At 33.3% G+C, this 27,058-nt stretch overlaps 1 protein-coding gene and 1 long non-coding RNA gene across 5 annotated transcripts in view; one reads left to right on the forward strand and one right to left on the reverse strand.

Moving 5' to 3' along the window:
- The window catches only part of LOC145254782 (breast cancer anti-estrogen resistance protein 3 homolog), a 432,885-nt gene that overhangs the window by 334,248 nt on the left and 71,579 nt on the right, over window positions 1-27,058 (forward strand). For all 4 annotated transcript variants that reach the window (XM_080113563.1, XM_080113562.1, XM_080113560.1 and 1 more), the window contains exon 2: window positions 20,214-20,340. In XM_080113563.1, coding sequence (XP_079969689.1) covers window positions 20,248-20,340 — 93 coding nt within the window. In that variant the 5' untranslated portion in view covers window positions 20,214-20,247. The remainder of the gene's footprint in view (window positions 1-20,213; window positions 20,341-27,058) is intronic.
- Window positions 8,515-25,737, reverse strand: LOC145254783 (uncharacterized). The gene is made up of 3 exons (XR_013863802.1): window positions 25,015-25,737; window positions 24,445-24,687; window positions 8,515-9,209 (listed from the first exon to the last, which is right to left on the reverse strand). It is a non-coding gene; the product is annotated as an uncharacterized LOC145254783 (long non-coding RNA).

Genomic DNA, 27,058 nt, shown 5'->3' on the forward strand with positions numbered 1-27,058 from the left:
TTATGTAAGTTCCCGGTAGAATTATTTGCTCTCTCACTCTTTCTCTTTTTTTCTCTTAATTATTGTACCATTCTGCTAAAGAGAGGTCTTGAGAATCATCGTCCTGAGTTCGAGCCTGGTTTACAGATTATTTGTGGTTGTGCTAATAGCTTCATTCTAAGCGACAAAATATAATGTTATCCACAGATGTTTATAAAGTTGGTTGTGTAACGTGTTAATGATAACTAACGGGACTTGTGGAAATTCCACAGGGGACGCTTTCATATGTAATATATTGATGGTATTTTGTGGATGTTCAGCATAAATGGAGTCGCCCTGATATTATATTATATATAGCGCTTTTGTTAAAACTGCAAAAGTATTTACCTAAGCTAGCAGGGATGTCCGGCATAACCCGGTCGTAAAATATGTTTAAATATGATATTTTAGTTTATGCAGATTTCGTATATATTATTATAGAGTAAATTTTCTATCGATTCTTATCTATATATATATATAAAAGCGAAAATGTATGTATGTGTGTTCGCTTTTTCTGTATGTCAACAAAAGGCTTTTTTCAGAGAAGCGGTCGCTCGCTTCACAACTTTTTAAAACTTTTTATATCACATATAAATCGTAATATCTCACAATTAACAACGAAGCTCGCCTGTCTATTTAATTTGCTCGATTTCGGGTAGATAAATATTCAATATTTGTCGCTCACCGCATGTGGGTTAGTCTTTTTCCTATAACATCTTGGGGGGGGGGGTAAGGGAAAAAAAGCATTCAGCAGTAAAGGTATACTATCCCGCAGTCAAACTTGATCTCATTAACTCATTAAAACGGGCACCTGCTAAATCCAAGTAATAGCATCTCGCGGTGGGGCAATGGTTAAGGTCGCACGTTTCTTTTTCACACTTTAATTTACAACTTTGCCTCAACGGTTCGGGTTCGATCCTCATACTTACTTTTTTTTAACCCCCCCCTCCCCCTTCACACACCTCTAAACACCCGGGCAACGCCGGGTACCCCTCGCTAGTATATTATAAAGTTGTGATTTCTAAAATAAAAAATATATATTCATATGACTAAGGTGCATTAGCTTGAACCAAAACTTATGAAGAATAAAATATATATATAACTTGAGTTCCTTCAGCTATAATCAAAATCAAAACTTAGGAGAAATTCTTTGTAAAATTTATAAAAAGTAGATAAGTTGGGTGCCATCAGCTATAATTAAAACCAAAACTTATGAAAAATTCTTGGTGAAATTATTTATTAAAAGAAATGGAAGATCATAACAATTAAACGACAGTCACTCGGAAGAAAAAATATGCAAGTGTGACACACAAAATAACAAAAAGGTTATCGTATTAATATATAGATAACAATTATAAAATTGTATATATCATATATAAATACTTATTATTAGCAGAACCATTGGAAATTCCACGGTAGTTGAAAAATTTTAAAACACATAAATAAAATGAATAAGAAATAAAATGAAACAAATAACGACGAATTTAAATCAATTTTTTTAGTAAATTCTTTTCTAAGCTTTTAAAAAGTATTAATTAAAAAAAAATGTTAAAAATTTAAAATGCGAGGAATGGAATGTAGTTGGTGTGAAGGAAGAAAGACGAAAACAAGTGACAATTTGTCTATATAAACATATATTTATTCAGTTGTGTTAAGTATCAATGTCTTACTTGAAGAGGTCAACTTTATGTGATAATTTCCATAATATATTTCGGAGGAACCTCTTTTTCAAATGGTGTATGTAACAGATCTATTCAAAGTATGCTGGATGGAAGAGTGAAAGCAAATATAGACATATATGTATATACCTATTGATTTGTCACTTATTTTCATCTTTCTTCCTCAACACCGACTACATTCCATTCCTTGCATTGTGATAGCCTTCTAAATAAGGCTTTAAAAGAGGCACGTACACATATATTTAAAAAAAAAAAATTTTTTATTCCATTTTCACCCCAAACAAGGCACAGTGCCACTTTGATGAAGGGGGCTACCATCGGGACATAATTTGCAGGGAGACTATGTAGGGAGTTGAGCAGCAAGATGTCTTTTCACATTACACTTGAACTTTTGCATATCAGTACAGTTGAGAAAGCAGGAACCCAGAAGAGATTTCCAAAGTCTAGCAGTTTTGGGGAAGAAACTATTAGAGTAGAAAGCTTTCTCACATCAAGGGATCTTTACTGTGTAGGGGTGGGATTTTGCTGCTTATCGGATTTGTCAAGGGTATTTACATCAAAGGGGTACAGGGGCTTGTAGTTCGTCTGAGCATTCACCATTAAAATACTTGTAGAACAGGCAGAGGGATCCAAGATTTCGTCGATGGGACAGAAGTTGAAGCTATATATATATATATATATATATATATATATATAATTTGTATTTTTTAACATAAGCATTTACATGTCGCTATACATTCATGAGCATGTTTCAATCAGCCAATTATATATATATATATATATATATATATATATATATATATATATTCCAAGTTAATATTTTCCAGAGATTAAACCACCAATGAGTTTCTAACAAGGTTAATGCAAGAGTGCTCGATACAAAAGTAGGACAAGATACACTTTTTATATGTTTTACATAAAAATTTATAAATTGCTATACATTCATGAGCATACTTCGTTCACCCAGTTACAAGTAACTAGACCTCTTCAGGCGATGCTGCTTATACTAAACTAGAGTCCATAATGAAAAGTGGGTGGAAAAATACAGCAGATACTGAGCAAGAGAGCAGTCACGTGATGCTCAAAAATAAAATGAATGAACAGCATTTAAATATGTGAAAAGAAAAATGAAAGGAATAAAAATATATAAAAAGAAAGAGAATAATAATATAATAATAATAATAATATAAAAATGTAAAATTTAAATTATACACCAATAAAAAAAAAAGTATCAAATATCAAGAATATAGAATATCACGTGACTTCTCATCTTGATCAATATCTGTAATTTTCTTTTTCTTCAAATTTTCATTCCGGACTCAGTTTTTCTATAAGCAACATAGCCTAATGAGGTGTAGTTACTTGTAACTGGCTGACTGAAACCTGCTCATGAATGTATAGCGACATGTAAATGCTTATGTAAAACAAATAAATAAATATATATATATATATATATATATGTATATATATATATATAGCTTCAACTTCTGTCCCATCAACAAAATCTTGCATCCCTCTGCCTTTTCTATAAGTATTTTAATGGTGAATGCTCCGACAAACTACAAGCCACTGTACCCTTTCGATGTAAATACCCTTGATAAACCCAACAAGCAGCAAAATCCCACCCCTACGCAGTAAAGATCCCTTGATGTAAGAAAGTTTTCTACTCTAATATTTTCTTCCCTAGAACTGCTAGATTTTGGAACTCTCTTCTGGGTTCCTGCTTTCCCAACTGTGCTGATATGCAAAAGTGAAAAAAACATCTTGCTGCTCATCTCCCTTCATAATATCTCTGCAACATATGTCCCCGATAGTAGCCCCCTACATCAAAGTGGCACTGTACCTTGTTTGGGGTGAAAATGGAATTTAAAAAGTTTTTTTTAAATATATGTGTATGTGCCTATTTTAAAGCCTACATTACTAAAATGAGATAAAAGGAAGAAAGCCTATAAATCTTCCCCAAGATTTGTAAATGCAAGACTGTAGATAAGCTTATCTTGACGATGCTAGCATCCAGATGGTGGGGATACGATCTTGTAGATTCGACGACTTTGAACCTCTCGGGCTTATCTGCGATCGAAACAGGTGAAAGTAGAGGTGAATAGCCGCCCGCAACTTGTAAGGTTACATAACCCTGCAACCATTTAAGCAAACATATCAACATTTGGGCCTTATCTGATGAATGAAAAAAAAAAATGGTTTGGATGGGAAAGAGTCTGTTCGATGCTAAAGACTCAGCATCTCAGGAGTTGAACAGATGTGGTAAAAAAGGGGAGGAGGAGAATTAGAAAGATAAGAAAATTTATTTAACAAAGAGTTAAGAAAAAATTCAGTTTTTATCAAGATCAGTGACGTGCAGAGGTCTTTGCTGCCTAGGAACAACTTCTTGATTGTATGGCCCCAAAGACTCAAAGTGTAAATCCTAGTGCCTGAGAAATATTATAAGAACCAGCATATGTCAAAAGCACAGAAAGAAAAGGAAAAGTTCGCACTTCAATTTTGATATAAGAAGAATTGAAAAGTAAATTAACACAATTGAATAAATACATGTTTTAGCTTTTTGCATTATTTTTTTGTCTATTTATTTAATCATACATTGTAAGAATGTACGTACAATCAATTGTCAAGTTAATTAAGTATAATCATTTGGTTAACCTGTATTTCCTTTCAAAAGTACTGCCTTATAAAACTTGAAACTTGTATGCACCAAGTATTTTCGACCAAACTGAAAATTTTTCCGCACCAACTATTTCCGATCGGAGGTAGTATATTTTTACTGAATGAAATGCTAGGAGTATTGGTATGATCTTATACCTTCCAACTCTGCAATTCAGTAGGTGCATCCAGTCATTGCTCAGGAATGACTGAAAACTCCTGCTATAACTTCTGAAGCTCATATTACTATTTGAATTATTCAGACTACTCTTCTCATCCGTTTTTTGTTTTGTTTAATTTTGTTTTTTTTTGTTCACCACTAAAATAGGTCATCACCTCTTGCGAGTAGTGGTAAAGCTATGTAATGATCAAGTTTTTTTTGTGCACTGATGAATAAGGGATTTAGTTCTTTTGAGTTTAGATTGTGATTTTTGTATTTTTCATTGTAATTGCAGTTTCCAGGTTTAACCCAACACGTTTTTATCATTTTGTTTCTATTGATTCACCGAATTGTTCAACCGTAGTAAGGATTCCAATAAAGTCAGAAATATCAGAATTTGATTGGACAACTTTTGAAAGAAATAACCTCAAAGCTAAAATCTTAAGTATTATTGTCGATATATGGTTGATGTTCTGTGGCTTGCTTCTTTGGTGAGTTCTTCAAATGAACTCAGTAACTGGACAATTTTTTGAACACGTCCCCATTGGTAAGTTGTTAAGATTGGAATCTTATTATCAACCGCATACATTACAAGAGCTTTTCGTTGTTCTAAATTTCTTTTTAGCATATATGTTGAATTCCAAGGTGTGGTCACATCTTGAATGAGTGTAGGTTTTTCCAAATTATTTTGATCCTGTATTTCAGTTTATTTTCTAATTATTAATGGAGAGCAATTTAAGTGAGAGACTATATTTCTGTTAGTTGTAATGATTGTCATCACAGCATTTTGGGAAAATAATGAGCCATTTCTTGAGAATTGCAATGTATGTATGAAGCATGAGACTGACTATAAACCACATCCCTTGACACCCCTCCACCCACCCACCCACCAACCATACTTGTTCTTGAATCCTGCAAGTTTAAGAAAGGAGATTTTATACTCATCCAGAACATTGTGCAATTCTTCACTTATTCTTGCACCTGTGTGTGCACCAGAGAATGGAACAACTCTGAGCACAGCTTTGCACTGTTCTAAGTCAAGGACATTAAGTATTATTTAAGTCTTCTGTATGACTTGACCGAGGATTGAACCCAGGCATCCCAGCCCATTAGGGAACACTCTTACCATTATGCCAAATGAGCCAGTTATTTAGGTTTAAGTTTAAACTTAATAATCTCTCTATATAAAGTAGTAGTGTTCGTGGGTGGGTGTCGGTGTGTACAACTCTTCTACAGCCCACACCACTAGTTGATCCTGACCAAACCTGGCATGATGATGGGATGGTTCAAACCAGTTTTCAAGGTTATGGTCAAAGGTCAAGGTCAGTGCATATGTATATATACTCTCCTACGGCCCACACCATTGGATTGATCATGATCAAACCTCACATCATGATGGTCTTTAACGTAGAGATGATACACATCATTTTTCAAGGTCAAGGTCATATTTGGTGCAGCTCTTACATCACTACTTACTGCAAGGGTGCCTGCACAGTGGGTACCCAAACGTATCCTGCACTTTGTGCAAATATATTTTTACTCGTAATAAGATATAATCTGAAAGTAAAGGGAGACTACCATGAGCAGATGTAGTTTAATCAAACAAATTAATGGCTCATTAAACACAGAAACATCTGTTGGCCGTTCAGTAAAATAGTCTAGTGGCAATAGGATTACCAATTTCCATCTTGATATTTTTTCTGTATTAAACGAGTCATCAAACCAGCAATTGCAGGAAAATCAATATTGCCCGTGTATTTCAATAAATCTAAAATGTATGTACAATGGACAGGAGACCAATCCCCAAACATAGAAAATTTAATATGCTTGAATGTTGGATATATATAAAGAATATACAAAGAATATAAAGAGAACTAAACTTTTTAGTTTGTAAAAATCAGGCAAAAGTTACAGCCCGTTGACTTAAAAAGATTGCTTTATGCCAAATTGATGGTTGAATATGGTTAAATTTGTGCTCATTTTTTGCTGTAAGTAATAATCTCTATTTATTTCTAACCATGCAGTGAACGGATACCAAAATATTTAGTTCGCTGCACCTTTAAATAGCAAAATTTTGATACAAAATTTCGCCCAGATTGGCCAAGTAGTTTCTGAAAAAAAATTGAATGAACTTGTTCTGCAATGACTCTCAAACTATAAACAAATATACAATGTTTACACGTCTATCTAAACCTACTACTATATATATATATATATATATATATATATATATATATATATATTAGTGTTGGGACAATGAACCAGAATCAGGAATCGGAAAAATCGGAGGTTTTTAGGGTATCGGAATCGGAAAAATTTGAACATATTTTCCGATGCTAAAACCGATTCATTAAATTATCTTTTTTATTTGATTTTGGTTTAAGAAACATATTCCACTGCTCATAGTAATAATAAAATAATAAATATTTACTGATTTAAACTTCCAGTAAGACTAAAATTTCTAGATCACCTCATCACAAATGTGTTTTTACGTTTGAGAAAATGTAAGCACATTTAAAATGTGTTTTTACAGTAATCGGGACAAATATTTAGAGGTTTACAAAGAATCGAAATCGGGAATTGTGTCAGAATTGGGAAATATTTTGGAATCCTCCCATCACTAATATATATATATATATATATAGACCTCTTAGCCCGTTAAAGATGGGCAAAAGTTATAGCCCGTTGACTTAGAATGAGTACTTAATGCCAAATTGATGTTTGGATGTGGTTAAATTTGTGCTCATTTTTACATTAAAAACTAATCCCTATTAAACCCTACCTGTGCATCGAACAGATGTTATAATCATAACAAAGGTTCATACAAAATTTCAGCCAGATCGGTCCAGTAATTTCCAAGAAAAAGTGGAATGGACAGACAATATAGATTGGTCCTCATTAATTAAATCTTTTCTATCTAATAGGCTTATAAGAGTAGTTGTTGATGGGCAGAAATCAGAAACTCATAGTATTAACGCTGGTGTCCCTCAGGGTTTCACCCTGGGCCCAACTCTCTTCCTGGTCTTTATCAATGATTTCCCAAATCATATTCTTAGATCATTCGTAGATATTTATGCTGACGACACCACAATTTATGGCAACACTTCAAAAGCCTAGTAATGACCAAGATCTTTCTGATTCTCTCTCTTCTGATCTTGAGCATGCTGTACAATGGGGGAAAAGGTGGCTGGTTAATTTTAATGCATCGAAAATCAAGCTTCTCTTCTCTCATCATAATCACTCTGACCTCCATCAGACCCCAATCGAAATGAATGGCTCTCGTCTTGGGGAAGCTCCATATCTTGTGGGACTGACCTTCACTCCTAATTTGAAATGAAGCATATACATCAAATCTGTTGCCAATATTACTGGAAAAATGGTTGGATCACGCTACCGCTCCAGTATGTATGTCACTACCAATGCCATCCTCTCATTGAGAGCCTTTCTCTGTTCTATCATTATTTACATGGCAAGTGCTCGACTGAACTCTAATCTATGGTTCTCCCTTGCCAAACTTTCACAAAATAAAACACTCGACTAGCTACAACCACTATAAACGATTTCACCCACTCTGTCTATGCCTAAATCTGAACGCAGATTCCATGAACAAAACTTGTTTCCCAGAACTGCCCGCCTGTGGAACACTGTTCTGCTGTCCTACTTCCCGATTGAATACAACATGGTAGCCTTCAAATCCAATGTAAACAAGTTCTTGTTGAGCCGTCCTCATAAATAATCAAATTTTACCCAATTTATACCATTAACGATTACTACACTACTACCTTACATTCATTAACCTTTATTCTCGAGTGGCCTTTGGTCCTTGATAAGTGGTGATTCTCAAGTAAAAAAAAATAAAGGAAAAAAAATTGGATTGTGGCGTCGAATTTGTCAAAAAAACAGACCTTAAATCTATTGCCTGTATATGTAGACGTTTTTAAAAATAGCACAAAATGAAAGACAAACAACTGAAATTATTTTTTTATTTATTTATTTTTTTATTTGTCATCGTTTTATAAATTCTATTTTCAAACGAAAACGCGCCAGAGGTTGTGGTTGGCTTTCGTAAAACAGAGGACTTATTAACTTTGATGGGCACAACGAAAGTATGAGGCGAAGGCTAAATGACTAAAAATGGTCACTTTGTACTGGAATGTGACCACTGGGATAGGAATCGGATCCTGATTCATATCGAGGTCATTTAGGCGGAGATAAAGCGCACATTTTGGAGAGAAAAAATTACAATGACAAACATTAAAACTTAGTGCATATGTATCTATGTGTGTGTGTGAGTGGGAGGTGATTACTTAAACACAAAAACCTCAAAATGTTTAATTAAAGACTACGAAGAATGTGACGTTGCAAAATAGCAATATTCTAGAGAAAAAAATATAGTACGTAGTTGAAAACACACTTTAAGCTAGAAGAATACCTGTCTCAGGACAAGTAAAATTATTTCCTGAACAGAACGTGGTCATTCCGTGAATGTAGCAAGCATGTTGGTTTTTGGCAGTGCGTTTCTGGCACAATGGGGGAAGTGCGTGGAAGGCGGCGATTGCTTTGGATCTCTCACAAGACTTGTCTTCATGCATCCTTTTCAAGATGCACCAATGAATTGTCTTCCTTCATGGACAACTGGTTGACGTTCTTTCACGTTAGAATACAACGGTCAAGACTCATTCCTTGCAAGGTACAGTCTGCAAAAATTGAAGAAAAACCAAAATAAGCCGTCGAAACTTTAGATAATACATTTTGAATGTAATTTTTATATTCTATGTGTTCAGATCAATCAAGATATAATAACTAGAGCTGTGACAACAGCATATTCTTTTTATTGTTTTGACTTTTGAGTATATATCCGTTAATATTTTATGTTTTTATATAGATGGCTGTGATTTTCGGTTGATTAAGTGTCTGCAAGGCTCTATGGACAAATTTATCTTTAGTTGACCTTTGACAATTTTCGTTTACTAGCCAAATAGAAAAGCCAAACCCACATGATTTTTAGAATATGACATCTTACTTCTGTGACGAGTATGTACATCAAAGATTTTTCTGTTTTTTTTAATAAGTGTAATTCTAAATATACAACAAATTTTATGTTGATACTTGAAGGTATAAACATTCTAATTTCTTCAGATATTTTTTTAACAGCCTCCATTAAAAAAAAAAACTATTGTTCTATTAAACTTTTATTGTTTAAATAATTTAACTTTGTTCATTTTATTTAAAAAAAAAAAAAAAAAAAAAAAAAAAAAAAGTTGAAAAGATATTTTTCATTCAGTAATGAGCTTTGGAAGATTGTCAGTGAAAGAAATGCAATCGGCAAAAGATAAGCGTTTCATTATTTCTAGTCGCCACTTTGAAAAATCACTAGCAAATGCGACTGTTTTACTCGCAATGTAAAGCCCTGGTCTGTGTGGGGTATATACCCGAGAGTCAAAAGAATGAAAGGAATATTCTGTTATCACAACCCTAATAACACTAGACCTTAATTTGAATCCTTATTTTAATTTTAATCAAAATCTGTGAAATTACTGCAAAAATAGAGAAAACAAAAACATAATCAGACGTCGAAAGCTAAGGTAATACATTTTGGATGTTTTTTTTTTGTTTTTTGTTTTTTTTTTTTTTGTACTTCTGCATTTTAATGACCTGTTGCTTCAACATATTCCGGCAGCTTTTTTTTTTTTTTTTTTTTCTCATGGAAGTCACCATTAATTAAGGCCCGAAAGCCACTTGAGGATAAGGGTTTACGATTGTCACTGAGACAACAGCGTATGCGTATTAATAGTTAGTGGTAGAAATTTGGTAGAAATCGATTATTGGGGAGGGGGCTCAACAAGAACTTGTTTATATTAGACTTGAAGACAACCATATTGTAGTCAGGAAAGCATGTAAACTGTACATATAAAAATAAAATGTTTTCATTTGTTGGAATACATTATTTAAAAATAATAAATATTTATTAATAAAACTTATTGTAGGTTGATGTTATATTTTTCTTCATTGAAATTACTATATAATAATTTTTTGTTTTTTTTGTTTTGTTTTGTTTTTTAGCGTTTTGAAATTTGATCAGCGCTTGGCATATTCTGGCGGTTTATATAATTACCAGGATTTGCCAAAACGACATCTGATCGTTAAATGCAGAAGTACCGTTTTTTTTTTTTTTCGCTTTTTTTTTTATATTCTATGTCTTAATGATATTTTTTAGTTCTCTCCCACTGCAAGAACTTAAACACTAGGGTCGAAAAGCGGGATTGATAAGTCAGTACCCTGAGCAGCCTCATCATTGTTCTCCAGTAAAGGTGCCTAAACTAATACCTTCTCAAAGAGAGAAGGCAAAGCCTGGGAGGGTGGACAGAACTAAACTCCTGCCGCAAAATCAACAGGAAGAGATCATTACAGGAATGGTCTAATCTCTGTTGATTTTGGGGGCTGAAAATTAAAAAGAAAATGTCTTAATGATTGAGAAAATTTATAAGAGTTCTGAAAGATTTGATGAAAAAATGCAAAAGTTACCAAATGTGGCTTTCAAAATCATTTTCTGTAAATAGTTGTAACTACTAAAAAAGTACCCGTCTCAGGAGAGGTAAAATTATTTCTTAAACAGAAAAATTTTTGCACCACTTTTACATGTTTATTTTTTCCTTTTATTATGGAAATCCCTCCACACAAAGCATGAAGCCATTTGATGTAAGGAGCTAAAAAGAAAAATACTACTTCAAGGTCAAAAACTTGCCAACAATGTGTTAGATGGAATAGATTCTGACTCGGAAGACAGCAATTCTTCCCTCTTTGTCAGAAACTGGAATGTATTTTAGGCCAAATCTTGCAAATTTAGCACTTTTTAAAGTAGTTTAGTTTTTTTTTATTTCATGTTTTAAAATAATCTTTAAAAAAAAAGGCTAAATTGATGAAATTTTGCCTAATTGCATCAATTTGTTCTAAAATGGATGATCACTTTACAAGAATGTTGCATTAGAAACTGGGCACCCCAACAAATATTTAAATATTGACTTTTTTGCACTTTCTTTGATAATCTGATAAACTAGTGTTCATTCAATAATAATCCGCTGAAAAACTTGAAAAAAAAAAAGAGATAAAAATTGAAAAAAAATAGAGGGGGGGCAATAATCTTCAGGTCCGTCGTTTATTATTATCCGTAGGGTGGATACACCACAACAATTATAATGCTCTTTCCTCAATAACTAAAACTCGGCCAACTGGAATGTATTATCCAAACTTAGAACACTGAGATTATAAGGCGATAAGTTTTAAAGGAGGAATTTAGAGAATTTCTTTGTTCAAATTTCAGGGTGGAGCATAGGGAGGGCGGGGGCATACATTCAAATGTGTTTCCTCTTAAAACACATGAAAGCAGAATTCAAGAAAATTTGGGGGTACATCTTGTTGGCTTGAAAATAAGAAATAAAGAAGATTCATTTGAGTGCCAACATTTATTCACTCTTTTATGCTCAGATTATATGAATTCGTAGCATTGGAAAAAAAAACAACAAAAGTACAATAATTAAAAAAAATTCATAAACTTTGTCACACTTTTTGCTGTTAAATTCTGACGATGTCTAACATTTTCTAGAAAAAAAAACTCCTCCTTTTCTGTTATAGTAATCTTCTTTATTTTTGTCAGTTAATTAGTCTGATCTAGAAGCACCAGACTGTCTGAAGATACTGGCCTCCTGACTTAAAATGAACCAAACTCTGATAGTTTTTGGTTGAGTTTGGCAAAGAGCAATAAAAAAAAAAAAAACCCAAAGCCAAAAACAACAATTTTCCTCTACAAAACAACCAAACCAAAGACTATGATTAAATATTTGAAAATTAAAAACTTTTTTTTATCATGACTGGATTCAGCATTAAATTACCTTTTTTAAAAAAAAAAGGGTTCATATGCCGTTAAAAAAACCCAATCAACCCAAACGTGCTGAGCGTCACATCCAAATGCTTTCTTTGAAAGATCGGTGTAGGAGTGCTGTTAGCAGTGCTGCAGAGATTGAAGAGGTGGTGGATCAGCTTGTTAGTGCTCAGACCATACACCACACTCTTCATCAAATTAGTGTGCCTGGTGATTACTCCAAGAGGAAGCCTCTTCTGAAGACAATACGCAAGAAAACCTGCAAACAGTTTGCTGAAGACATGTCAACAAAGCACATGAATTATTGGAACCTTGTCCTATGGTCTGATGAGATGAAGATTAATTTGTTTGGTTCCGATGGCTTCAAGCATGTGTGGCAGAAACCAGATGAAGAGTACAAAGATAAGTGTGTCATGCCTACAGTCAAACATGGTGGTGACAATCTCATAGTTTGGGGCTGCATGAATGCTGTAGGTGTTGGGGAATTACTTTTCACAGAGAGAAATATGAATTCCAACATGCACTGTGAAATACTGCAGTAAAGCATGATCCCCTTCCTCCGGAAACTGGGTCACAGGGCAGTTCCAGCATGACAATGACCCTAAACACACCTCCAAGATGACCACTGCTTTACTGAAGAGACGGAGGGTAAAGGTGATAGACTTGCCAAACAAGGCACAGTGCCACTTTGAAGCAGGGGGCTACTATCAGGGACTTAATTAGCAGGGTCATTATGAAGGGAGATGAGTAGAAAGATATTTGTTCACATTACACTTGAACTTCTGCATATCAGTACAGTTGGGAAAGCAGAATCCCAGAAGGGAGTTCCAAAGACCCGCAGTTCTGGGGAAGAAACTATTGGAGTAAAAGGCTTTCTAGCACCTAGGGATCTCTACTGTAAAGGGATGAGACTTAGTAGCTTGTCCGGTTTGTCGGGGGTAGTTACGTCGGAGAGGTACAAGTGTTTGCAGTTCTCCAGACTTGAATCCAATAGAACGTCTTTGGAGGATCCCCAAGCAAAAGGTGGTGGTTAGCAAAGTCTCAAATATCTGCCATCTCCGCGACATCATGGAGAAATGGAAGAGCATTCCAATGGCTATTTGTGAAGCTCTGGTAAACTCCATGTCTAGGAGAGTCGAGGCATTTCTGGATAATGATGATAGCTACACAAAATATTGATAGTTGGTATGGTGTATGTTAATATGATAACTTTCTCTAAGGTGTATACTCACTTTTGTTGGCAGGAGTTTAGTTTTTTATGATTATATTTTGAGGCGAAAATAAATTAACTCTGTTATATAAGCTGTGCACAGACTACTTTTCATTGTGTCAAAGTGTTATTTTGTCAGTGTTGTCCCATGAAGAGATATACTGTGAGGGGTGTACTCACTTTTGTGAATCACTGTATATAAAAGGCACTTTGTGTGCATGTGTGTCAGTTAATTCCTTATAGACTCCAAAATTTCCTTGCCAATTTTTTTTTTTTTTTTCTTAAATTTTACACAAATGTGATTTATGTATCTAGGAATGTTCTTGGATAGTTTTTGCATCAGAATACCTCCAATATATATTGATAATCGAAAAAATTTGATTCAAGAAGAAACAGCCCGATTTTGACGAAAACATCACAAGTGAAGTTTTATCACAGCACGCACAAAAGGGTCCAGTGCATAAAATCAACAGTAGGCTCTTTAATAAGATAGGGGCGGATTTGAAATGAGTTTTAGAACACAATTGAACTATAATACTTGACTTTTGCATTTTAAACTTTAATTCAAGCCATTATATATAAAAAATATTTTTATAAAATCAACTGCAAGTTCTTTACAATGCAATGTAGACTACAATGTATTGTGGACTAAGTCCTTGCAGGGAGGCATCTGAAGCTTCTTTCCAGTCCATTGTGATGGGTCCCAAACTAGAGCAGGCACTCAATCGATTTGATTGAAAAATGAGCAATTTAACCGATTTTGATGATGATAAAAGAATTGAAAGTGTGGAACATTCATTGATCCTCATTCAATCCCGGGAAACGTTGGGTCTTCCTGCTAGTTTAAAACTAGCAAATTTAGCTTAAAAAAGTAAAACAGTATGAACTACTGTTTTATTTATTTATTTTTTTTTTATTAATAATGGACAAAAAATATTACAATGGAATTAAATTTTAGTTTATTTTTTTCGCAGTATGCTCACAAACTTTTTGTGAACTAAATACCATTTTCAATTGAATTAAATGGAATAAAAGAGTCAAAGTGTAACAGAGCGCATATTAGTGCATGTGAAAATATCAGCAGCAGCAGAAGGATAGCTGACTAGTAAAAATAGCAGGAGCGGCTGTTAAAGCACATATGCAAATTAAGTTTTTTTTTGTTTTGTTTTTTTTTACTTCAGTAAGTTTTAAGAGATCGAGGGGCTCCCTCCTGGAGCTAACACTTGATTTAAATTATAATGATTTTATGATTTAAATTTATATCCGAGGGCTCTTTTAAGAATAGATGCTGTTCGCTTTATGGCTGTTATTTGTATTTCGTTACAGCTTGGTCTTCCAGGGATTGCTTCTAAGTATTTCTGAAGATTCTTTTTTATTAAGACAGTTGCTCCTATCACAACCGGTATAATGTTTATTTCTGGACGAGCTTGTGTCACAAGAAAAGGTTAAAAAGACAGCACGTGGTCAAAAGGAGGAGCGAAGAGGGGTAAGATGGACGCATGAAAATCAAGGACGAGAAAACACTGGTTGGCGCCGGCGTGGGGTGACAGCGACGACAGAGACTTTTAAGAAAAGCACGGGTGTGTGAAAAGAGACTCAAAAAAAAAAAAAAAAAAATGAAATGCGTTGTTTTGGAAGAAACACGAATAAATGAATTTCATTTGCAATTAAAAAAAAAAATGTGTCAGACAATCAGTTGCTTTGAAATTTGAATTAAAATTCGAAACTTAAGAAACCAATACATTGCAATTTTTTTTCTTTATTTTTAAGTAAACTTTATTTCTTTAAAATTTTAAAATCCACTTTCTTTTTTTTTTTTTACAAGGGAGTCACCACTTATCAAGGCCCGAATTCCACTCGAGGATAAGAGTTAATGTAAAGTGGTAGTGTAGTAATCATTCATGGTGTAAATTGGGTGGAATTTGATTATTTAAGGGGATATTTCAACAAAAACTTGTTTACATTGAACTTGAAGGCAACGATATTGTAGTCGTCCGGGAAGCAGGCCAACAGAACAGTGTTCCACAGACAGGCAGTTCTAGGAAATAAGCTTTGTTCATGGAATATGCGTTTAAATTTAAGTACAGATAGAAAGTGGGGGAAATTGTTGAGAGTGGTTGTACTTATTTACAATGTCTCCCCACGAGGACAGAGTTAGACACCAGGGTCGTTTTTTAATGTGGAGAAAAGGTACAAAAATAAAAAATCGTTGAGTGGTTGTAGTTAAGTGTTTTTTTTTTTGTGAAAGTCCGGCAATGAAGGGGACCATAGATTGGAGCTCAGCCGAGCACTTGCCATGAAAATAATGATAGAGCAGAGACAAGCTTGCAACGTCTCTTCTGTGGGAAAGAGGTTGCAGAGAAAAGAAAAAGGCATCCCCTACTAAACTATGAAGTCTATTTTGAACTCTATTAAAGCGGGATAAGATGCGCCGAGCATCTCCTGCCCAGATGTGGCTACACTAGTCCATTTTAGGGCGTTCTACGCTCTTATACAGATAGAAGATTGCATCGGTAATGAGATACCTATTGGAGCCTAAGAATAATTTAACCATTTTTCCGGTAGTTTCGACGATATAGGTTCATCAGGAATGGAAACAGTTTGTGTGTCCCTCCCCACCCCCTTTTCATTTTCCTTCCTCTTGGCATGGTGACACCAGAAAAGCAATGTCCGTGTTAATTTAAAATCAAAAAAGAAAAAGGAAAATTCTTCATTGTATTGACTTCTTTAGTTAAACTCTAATTATTTATTTATTTATTTATTTTGTAAATACGATTTTTTTTAAATTCCCTCTCATTTTATTTTGGATTCCAAAAAATATTAAATCATAAAAATAATTCAAGGTGCATTTATTAAATTTACGTATAGGCGAGTAATATGCACGCACTCTCTGATAATGTTTAAGATTTGGGTCACTTGAACAAGTTACTAACAATGATAGTGTGACACATTGTTAAAATTCCTGAACGCAAATTGTATTGTAACAAAAAAACAAACAAAAAAAAACGATGATTCTCTCTTAGTGTACTAGCTGTTTTTTTGTAAAAAGGAATAAAATAATATATATATATATATATATAAAGAAATTTTACTTTCTTTTTCAAATGAATTAGAATCCTAAGGTATTATATATTATGTTTTTATTGGAATCCTTTGAGATGATTAATTTGTGTATTTATTTATTTTTTTTATTTGTGTACTGTTATCCTCATCTTCATAGTTGTTGTTGTTTCACCACATTCCGTTAACTCATCCTTCGGCCTTCTTCAGATGATTAATCGCGACAGGATAGGAATGCTGAGTCTTGTAACAGTATCCTCAGTGATTACTGCTTTCCATAGTTGCTGTTGTCTACTTCGATAGTGACGTCGAATCTCTACGGTTCCAGGTGAGTATTGTCTGAAGATAGCGGTTTCAATCCTACCCAAAGCCGGCCAGAAGATTAGTTGTCCAAAACATGGTGAAACAACAACTATAGAAGGCGTTAATTACTGGGGACACAGTTACAAAACTCAGCATTCCTAGCCCATTGCGTTAACCACCTGAAGAAAGCCAGAGAATAACTTGGCCGAAACATGGTGAAACAATTGGGCTGGTGCATCTGCTGCTAGTCTCTCGCACCTAGACAAGGTTCAAAAGAGAGTCGCCAATCTGATAGGCCCTGAACTGGCATCTAAGCTTCAGCCTCTATCCCATCGACGAAACGTTGCATCCCTCTGCCTGTTCTACAAGTATTTTAATGGTGAATGCTCTGACGAACTGCAGACACTTGTGCCCCCACGACGTAGACACCCTCGACAAACCCGACAGGCAGCTAAATCCCACCCCCACGCAGTAGAGATCCCTAGATGTAAAAGATCTTTCTACTCCAGTAGTTTCTTCCCCAAAACCACTAGACTGGAATTTCATTCCAGGTCCCTGCTTCCCCAGCTGTACTGACATGCAGAAGTTCAAGTGTAACGTGAATCGACATCTTGCTGCCCAAATCCTAACATAGTGCCCCAGTAGTTGCTGCCCCTGATAGTAGCCCCCCCCCCTACACCAAAGTGGCAATGTGCCTTGTTTGGGGTAAAAATGTAATTAAAAAAAAAATAAAAAAATAAACTATGAAGATGAGGATAACAGTCCGCAAATAAATAAACAAATAAATAAATAAACAAATAAATAAATAAATAAACAAATGAATAAATAAACAAATGAATAAATAAACAAATAAATAAATAAATAAATAAACAAATAAACAAACAAATAAATAAGCAAACAAATAAATAAATAAATAAACAAATAAATAAATAAACAAACAAATAAATAAATAAACAAATAAATAAATAAACAAACAAACAAACAAATAAATAAACAAACAAACAAACAAACAAACAAACAAACAAACAAACAAACAAATAAATAAATAAATAAATAAATAAACAAATAAATAAATAAATAAATAAACAAATAAATATAGAATCCTAAGGGTTTACTACTTTACTAGAGAGATTATTTAATTGAAACGATGGAATTTCTACATATGGAATACGTTTGTTTGTTTGTTTTGTTTTAAATATTTATGTTTTTGTATAAATGAGGAAATCCAACTAGCATCATTCATATAATTGGGATCATATTGTGCTACAAGCACATACAATATCTTCTCTGATAATACTCCAAGGAAACTGAAATATGAATATTTATTAATTGATCTCGAATACTTATTGTTAAAATTTCTCAAAAATCGGACTTATCAGAATTTTAGTGAAGTGTTCCCATGTCTTTTTATCCCTGTTGCATGAAACTAAATTATACTAAATATAGCCCACATTACAACCCCTTTACACATATCAGCTGTTTTCCAAAATTTGGACCAAATTAAACACAATGAATAAATGTTTGAAGATATGATAAACTTGAAGCATAAAATCTTTTTTTTTTTCCAAAATTACAGAATTTGGCATCAAATAACATGAAAAGAGTTGATATGCCATAAAACAAAATAGCCAAACCAAACTCCATGAATAAATACTTGAAGATATGAAAAAAAAAATGAAGATATGAAAAAAAAAAAAAAAATGAAGATATGAAAAAAAAAAAAAGCATAAAATTTTTTTCCCCAAAAAATTACAGAATTTGGCATTAAATAACTTGAAAAGAGTTGATAAAACAAAACTAATAATGATCGGTTAATAAGTTTATAAAAGTGAATCGCTGCATACTAATACATAAACATATACACATACATAATTTTATATGAATAAAGATACGCTCTAGTTATTTTCTTATAAATAGATTATAATATGTTTATTTATACACGGTGTGGCAGAAATATATCTCGCATTTTGACATGCGATCTTCCCAGTGGCATTCGTGCATTTTCTGAGCAATCATTAATTTGTATAGATGGAACTGCATATCGGTGTATAGATTTCTTCTGGTTGTTCCATCAAGCAATCCCAAGTTCAAAGCATGTTTGCGAAGTGAACGTGTTGGAGACTGAGTGACACAAAGTCTATCAGCTCAAATACTGTCTAGCATTTGAGTGCTTTGAGGCCTTTCAGATGGCTTTCTTTTAATCGCTGAACCTGTAACTCTGAAATTTGCAACCCATAGCTGTATTGATTTTCTATCTGGAACAGCATCATGTCGTCCTAACTTGTAATGAACTCGGAAAGCTCTCTGTCTTGCAGTTATAGATTCACCATTCTTTAAAAACCTTCAGAGTAAAAACACGATATGCACCAATCCGAACCATATTGCTTGATGCGGGTACCTGATAAAAGATGGCAAGTTATTAACTAAATGAAAACATCATTGGCACTTGCATAATTTCATTAGCAACATATAGTTGAAAGATTAAAATGTGGGTGGTTAGTTGGTTGTTTTTGTTTTACAGCATATCAACCCTTTTCAGGTTATTTAATGCTGAATCCAGTGATTTTAAAGAAATTTTTTTTAATAGAATATATATATATATATATGTATATTTTTTTTTTTTTTTTTTTTTTAAGTCTTTTTTTATTTAACCCACAGTTGGGACCCTGACAGGTACTACCACTCCAGGTCAGAGTGGACCTGGGAGCAATGGCAATTAAAGGGTGGCTCCACACTCCCCAAAGCCCGCAAGCTGGGGCCTCACCATTGGATATAATTTAAGGTCATATCCAGGACAAAAGTGTGGGTCATATTTCTGCCTCACCCTGTACAAACAGACGGACGATGAAATGAAAGACTAGCCATTAACCTCTCCCCCCATATATCTCTACCCTTTCCTTAGAAGTTGTTCCTCTTTTCCCCTCTAGTAAAAGCTAGAAAAAAACTTTTTTTTATATATATGAAAAGTTTTCTCAGATTGAGTCTATTAGAATAAATTAGAGTGATATTTCCTCTGTTAGCCTGAAGACGTGGGATCTCATCTAAGAGATCGCCACTGAAATATGTATGCACATATGTAGCTAATAATGTTTGTAAAAACAAACATTGTAAATATGCTCTGTTCATTCATCGAGTACTTTTTAATAAACACAGAAATTTCATAGATTTACATCTAGAAAACTGTACAATCATTTATCTATTTGAATAGATTATGAAGAAATTAAGTGATTTTCTTTGAATTTTCTTCAGATTGGTGCTGCAAAAACGTCTCAAGAAGCAAGGTATGGTTGGCAAACATTTAGGAATTCAATGTTGGTTGGACGCTCTCAGTTTGCAAGAGTATTTACCACTTTTTCAAGAATTCTCTGGTGTTGAGGTAAGAAACAATTTCCACATTTTCATTGTTTTGCAGGTGCTTGTCCAGAATTCACCACTATATTAAAAAGCTAAAATAAAGTAAAAAAAAATCTGTATGAATGGACCTGAAGAAGGTCGGATGTTACATCGACCAAAACGTTGTAAAAATTACACTCAAGATAAGAATAAAAACAGTAGTCCAAGTATTACGAATAACAAATTCGCATCTCAAAAATTCAAAAATGTGAAAAAAAAAAAATTTAATGACAAAAATGAGCACAAATATAATTTCAACCATTAATTTGGCATGAGGCACTTATTCCGAATCAACGACCTATAACTTTTACCTGTCTAGTTTACGATATAGTATGTGATAATATGTAACCATTACCTCCCCTTACAGAACTCTCTAAACAAGAGTTTAAAATCTTTCATAGTACAGAGTCTCAGCTGAAATAAATTTGATGAATTAGAATTTCCTTTCAGAATTTTCTGAATAAGAGCAGTTAAAAATCAATCTGCTGATTGATTGAAAATCTTGTTCCCAGTAGAGCAAATGTTAGATCTCTTAGCCTTTTATTTATTTGTGATTCTAACGATAGCACAGTCTTTATACTATATAATTACAACAATTTTTTTTTTTTATTATTTAACTAAAAAAAACAACAAAAAAATGGTATCTCTTGAATAAACAATGCTGTAAATATGAATGAAAAAGTGAAAGTCCTGGCGTTGTCCAGTCATAAAATATGCTTAAACATTATATTTTAATTTATACAGATTTAATTATTATTATTTTAATTTATACAGATTTCATTATTATTAAAGAACCAATTCCCTGTTTATTATGTTGTACCTAATATAGAGTAGTGATTTAAAAGTTAAAAAAAAAAAATGACTTGGGTGCCATCAGCTAGAATCGAAACATATAGCATTCCAGTCTTAGTCCCTTAAAGAGATGCAATCGTAATCCGATTGTCAGTAAAGATAGAAAAATTATTTTTCTGTGAAAAATGACATGTTGTGGTTATTAAAAGAATCATTTAAAAAAAAAATTTTTTTGTTTCCAAAAATTACGTAAATTGATCAAGTATTTTTATTTTTATAAAAAAATAATTTTCAAGCAAATAAGAAGAAATTCATAGGCATTGCAACATAAATATTGCAAGTTTAAATTATTGTTGAGTAATCTCCCTTTCTTTTTATTTTTGAGGATTATTTTTAAAATAGCGGACAAGATGACTGTTCTTCAGTTACTCATAAATTCTGCTTTTCTTATGTAAAAATTAATCTACTTGATAAATTTACATGATTTTTAGAATATGATATTTCCATTTCATATTGGATACGTACATCATACAGATTTTTGTTAATTTTCTGTTTTATAATATAGGAGGAATTCTGGACAAGAACCTTTTGTTTAATGTTCACAATTTTTGACTCCTGCATTATTTGCATTATCTCCCTTTGATTTATTCACCAACGTTAAAGAATGCGTTCTCCTGTGCGGAAGTTAAGAAAACTCATGTTTGGGAAAATTCAAAACGAGACTTTCTGAGAGGTATTTGAAAATGGATTGACGGTTTATCCATTTATTTATTTATTACTAAGAATATGCCTATACATCCCATGAGAGGACGGACTAATTTTTATGACCTCAGATTCAAATGAACAGCTACAGCAGGAATTGGAATACACCCTACTAAAGCCCGATTGTCACAGTTGGAGAGTTTCAAAAATGCAATCTGGACGTGAGGACACTTTAGAAGAAGGATATTCAATAAAATTTAGTTTTAAACTTGGAAAAATGCCACAGAAACGTATGGAATGCTTCAGACTGCTTTTGGACCATCTTGCACGAATCAAACATTAGTTTTTGAGTGGCATAAGAAATACAAGGAAGGCAGGGAGTCTGAAAGAGATTATGAGAGGTTTGGGAAGAAGTCAGAACACCAGAGTTAATTGGTGAAATAATTTCATGGATAAGGACTGTTGTGGGTATATAGAGACAATAAGTTTGCTGTTTGATGTCAGTGTGGGAACTGTTCACCTAATTATTCGCTTTGAACTAAAGATGTGGAAGATTTGCACGAAGCTTATCCCAAGGGTGCAGCCTACAATTCCATCCTTGTCACAGACTATTTGACCAAGAAGGGCATCAAGATGGTTCCTCACTCTCCTTATAGTCCAGACCTTGCTCCCTGTGACTTTTGGTCATTCCCTGAGCTCAAGGAAAACCTTAGAGGCTGTCGTTATCAGACAATTGAGGAGATGAAAGATGCTGTTCTGGGAGTCATTGACACGCTCGCACACGAGGACTTCTATGGGGTCTTCTCGAAGTTGTTGGAATGGTACAACAAGTGCATTGCAGCTGGAGGAGATTACTTCGAAAGGGACTAGAGTTTCATGTGTGTACTGTCAATAAAAGTGGCTATTCGAAAAAATGTCTGGAAACTTATTGAAGGAACCTCGTAGTTTGCTATCTCTGACTCTGGGAACATATGTTCTTTCTCTTTGTATTTGGGACTGTAATGTATTCCATGTTTACTACTTATGTCTGTTCTTCTCCTCTTAAATATAATGTACCAATTTTCTTCTCCATTTTTATGTTTATCTTGAAACAAGTATATGAATGTATGTGTACATTAATCTTTCTAAATAACACAACATTCAAAATGGTGAACTCCTGTGTGAGAAAGAAATTTTTAAACATATCTGTCGCAAAAAAAAAAACAAACATAAAAGCCAGAACGTTTAATCTTCGTAGCATTTTGCAAACATTGTAAGCTGAACATAATTTTACAACTAATAAACAGACAAGTTTATTTGTTTTTGTTTTTTTCTAGAATTTCCCCCTATATTGAAAAAGTGTTATATATTGGTTATATTAGAAGAGGGTACCACTTGTGTGCGTATGTTACGTGAGTTCTTATTAGTAAAGATACGAGTCTTAGTGAGAGTTCTTGTCTTATTATAGAGAGGGAGATTTTTGTTGTACTCAGAGAGAGAGAGAAGTTGTAAGAGACTTTGTTCGTTTTATGAAGATTCATATTTATATTAAAACTGTTCATTACTTAGACGTGTAGAAGAAGAAGGGGAAGAAGTTCTTGAAGTGATGAGACAGTGTTTCGTGACTGTATCTTCTATAGTTTTTCTCTATCCCTAGAACTTTCTATTTTCCGTGACGTCATACACATGTTAAAACATGTGCCTTCTTTCACGTGTTCTGGACATACGTGTCCAAAACTTTTCCTCTACTCAGTAACCTATTTTTCCAATATGTTAAAAACATTATCTTATAAGCTGCATTCTTTCAATTTAAAATTTCATAACAAACTTGATAGTTCACATTTTTTTCTTGAAATATTTTATCTATATTCTAAACAACCGTTTGTTTTACATTTTTAAATTCTCACACGTAATCTATTTCAAAACCTAAATTACGAGGTTCGAATTCCGTCTATTGCTATTTCATTTTCATTTTAACTAAATTCTCTATTTTTATACTTACATGAAAAGGGGACAGCCCTTATCATGTAACAAAAGCAAAAATATGAAAATAATCTGTATGATGAAACAAAAATACCATATTCCAAAAACCATGGAAATTGATCATTGATCAATTTATATGGTTTTTGGAATATGGTATTTTTGTTTTATCTTTTTAAAGAAAATCATTTTTAAATGAGTAATGGGAATCCAGAGGCTTTACAACTTGCAAGTTTGAATTGAATTATCTCCCTTTGTTTGTTTCTTTGTTTGTTTTGGGTTTTTTTAAGATTGTTTTTAAAATGGCAGACAAGATGACCATTCTTCTGTTACTCATAAAATTTGATCTCCTTATTTAAAAATAAAACTACTTGATCAATTCACATGATTTTTGGAATATGATATTTCCATTTCATCCTGGATATGCACATCAGACTTTTCTTTCTTTTTTTTTTTAATGTAGGAGAAATTCTAGACAAGGGACGTCTATTTTTTATCAAAATTTAAAAATACGAGATGACTACATTTCCTTTTAATATCTCCAAAGATTCCTATTAAAAATGTATCGAACTGGTAGTTTTGCGTCTGCATATTTTGACTAGGAGCAAAGTGTAGTATCTGTTCTGATATTCACCTTCATATTTTCTGTCCTCGGTCAGTGCAGAAGAAATCCTTTCATACCGAGGCAGTTTTTATTTTTGTCTTGTTTTCCTTGGACTTCCCATGTGAACAGGACCTGCTAAACCCAACTCGCATCCATTCTTTCAATGTGACCATACTATGGAAGTCTCCTGTTCTGCACATATCTCTTTATACTAATATGGAGAATTCCTCCTTCTGAGGGGATACCTGGGTCCACTGGAAAACACTCAACCACCTGAGAACAAAAATGGAGTAATTAAAAGTTGCTATGACGAGATGGGACTAAAAAGCGGACTCAACCATTTGCAAATGGAGAGAAGAACCATACGATGCAACATTGCCTTGTTTGAATTGTACTGCTCAACTTGTGTAGCTTGAAAAATTTGAGAACGAAAAAATGCAAAAGACTGTATTAACCCTTTATGACCTGAATTATGATGTAGATAATTAAAAGATATTTATTAGTTTTATTTTGAAGGGTGATGATACTGTGATTTTAAGACGTTTTCGCTATAACAATCTTTAAATTATCACTGAGAATTTTGGCATTTCATAAACTTACCTTGATTATTATCCATAGTGCTTGAAAAAAGTGTGTTTATGACAATAAACGAAATCATCCACTCTCTGAGACAAATGACGGCATACTGAATGTAAGCAATGAACAGTGGTAATCTAGAGGTATCTGGCATCTACCCAGATACTGAACTAATACGTACAAGGCGTGTTTGAATCAATTTCCACTTTATTTATGCCGTTATATTCAGTTATATACAAATTAGTTCAACTTACGTTATATTCATTTATTTACGACTTAGTGCAACTTACGTTATATTCATTTATTTACGACTTAGTTCAACTTACGTTATATTCATTTATTTACGACTTAGTTCAACTTACGTTATATTCATTTATTTACGACTTAGTTCAACTTACGTTATATTCATTTATTTACGACTTGGTTCAACTTACGTTATATTCATTTATTTACGACTTGGTTCAACTTACGTTATATTCATTTATTTACGACTTGGTTCAACTTACGTTATATTCATTTATTTACGACTTGGTTCAACTTACGTTATATTCATTTATTTACGACTTGGTTCAACTTACGTTATATTCATTTATTTACGACTTGGTTCAACTTACGTTATATTAATTTATTTACGACTTGGTTCAACTTACGTTATATTCATTTATTTACGACTTGGTTCAACTTACGTTATATTCATTTATTTACGACTTAGTTCAACTAGGTTATAAATAGGGCTATGACAACATAATATTCTTTTCATTGTTTTGACTCTCGAGTATATGTTCGACACAGACGCAGTTAATCAACTGAGAACTACATTACTCTATATAAAAAACGGATATACACTCGAGAGTCAAAACAATGAAAAGAATATGCTGTTGTCATAGCCCTAGTTATAAAGGGTTTTTTTTAAGGCGGGAAACTGTTGTATGATTACATACTTCAATGACATGCAAAAAGAACAAAACTTCGAACAAAAAAAAAAGATAGTTACGAAACTGTCGAGTGTAAAACTCATGTCCACTCTTTTTTTATTTTATTTTTTATTTTTTTTTTATTGTACAACGGTGGAAGTATATGGAGGTCCGAGCCATTGTAACATTTTAAACAGCATTAGATAATTACTACTCTTCACTCTTTGTTGTTGAAGTCAGTTTTAGTGACAAATGTTAATGTAGGTTGATTTGAACAATCTCAACTCTGTACGTGATACAACCAGAAATTAAGAATAAAATTGTGTTCATTATTATACTCTTAATTAAGTTTGAATAAGGTTGGATAAGGTCAAATTATATTGGTGTTAATAGTGGACTTAAACTGCTTGTACATGATCGCAACTGACAATTACTGTCCATTACTAATGCTCCTCTTTCTGTGCAGTGAAGATGATTGAACTATAAAAACGTGATAGATCTTTACTGCGTTATTTAGCCTATACACATTAATGCTATATTTCTGATTTTTGTTTTTTTAGATGAGGACTGATAATTTGTATTATTGGGAATATTCGGACTACTGTTCTCATCTTGAGTGTTATTCGCACAACATTTTAGCCGATGTAACCTCTAACTTGTTTTTAGGTATATCTTAGCAAATTCTGGAATCCTTCCGCCCACCTCGGGAATCTGCACGGAATTTCAGATGTAAACATTTATTTGATCCACTGTGGTAGCATGCTCTCGTTTCATCAAGCTTCCATTAAGACTTCTATCCAGTAATGGCTGACAGAACAAGAGCATGCTACCCTCGTGGATTAAATAAAGGGTTTCATTCGAAAGTCTGTGCAGATTCCCGAGTTTGACAGAAAGATTCCAGAGTTTGACAACATATATCTAAAGAAGGTCAGAGGTTTTATTGACCAAAACATTGTGAAAATAACACTCCAGATGAGAAACAGTAGTTCAGATAATTCAAATAATATATTTTCCCCCGATAGTAGCCCCCCCTACTTCAAAGTGGCACTGTGCCTTGTTTGGGGGTGAAAAGTGAATTAAAAAAAAATTATTTATTTAAAATAAAAAAAAATGTTAACTTAAAAAAAAATTTATTCATTTATTCATTTATTTTA

This window comes from Euprymna scolopes, chromosome 30 (assembly GCF_053919585.1).
Source record: "Euprymna scolopes isolate OS-2025 chromosome 30, ASM5391958v1, whole genome shotgun sequence".
Classification (NCBI taxonomy): Eukaryota; Metazoa; Mollusca; class Cephalopoda; order Sepiida; family Sepiolidae; genus Euprymna; species Euprymna scolopes.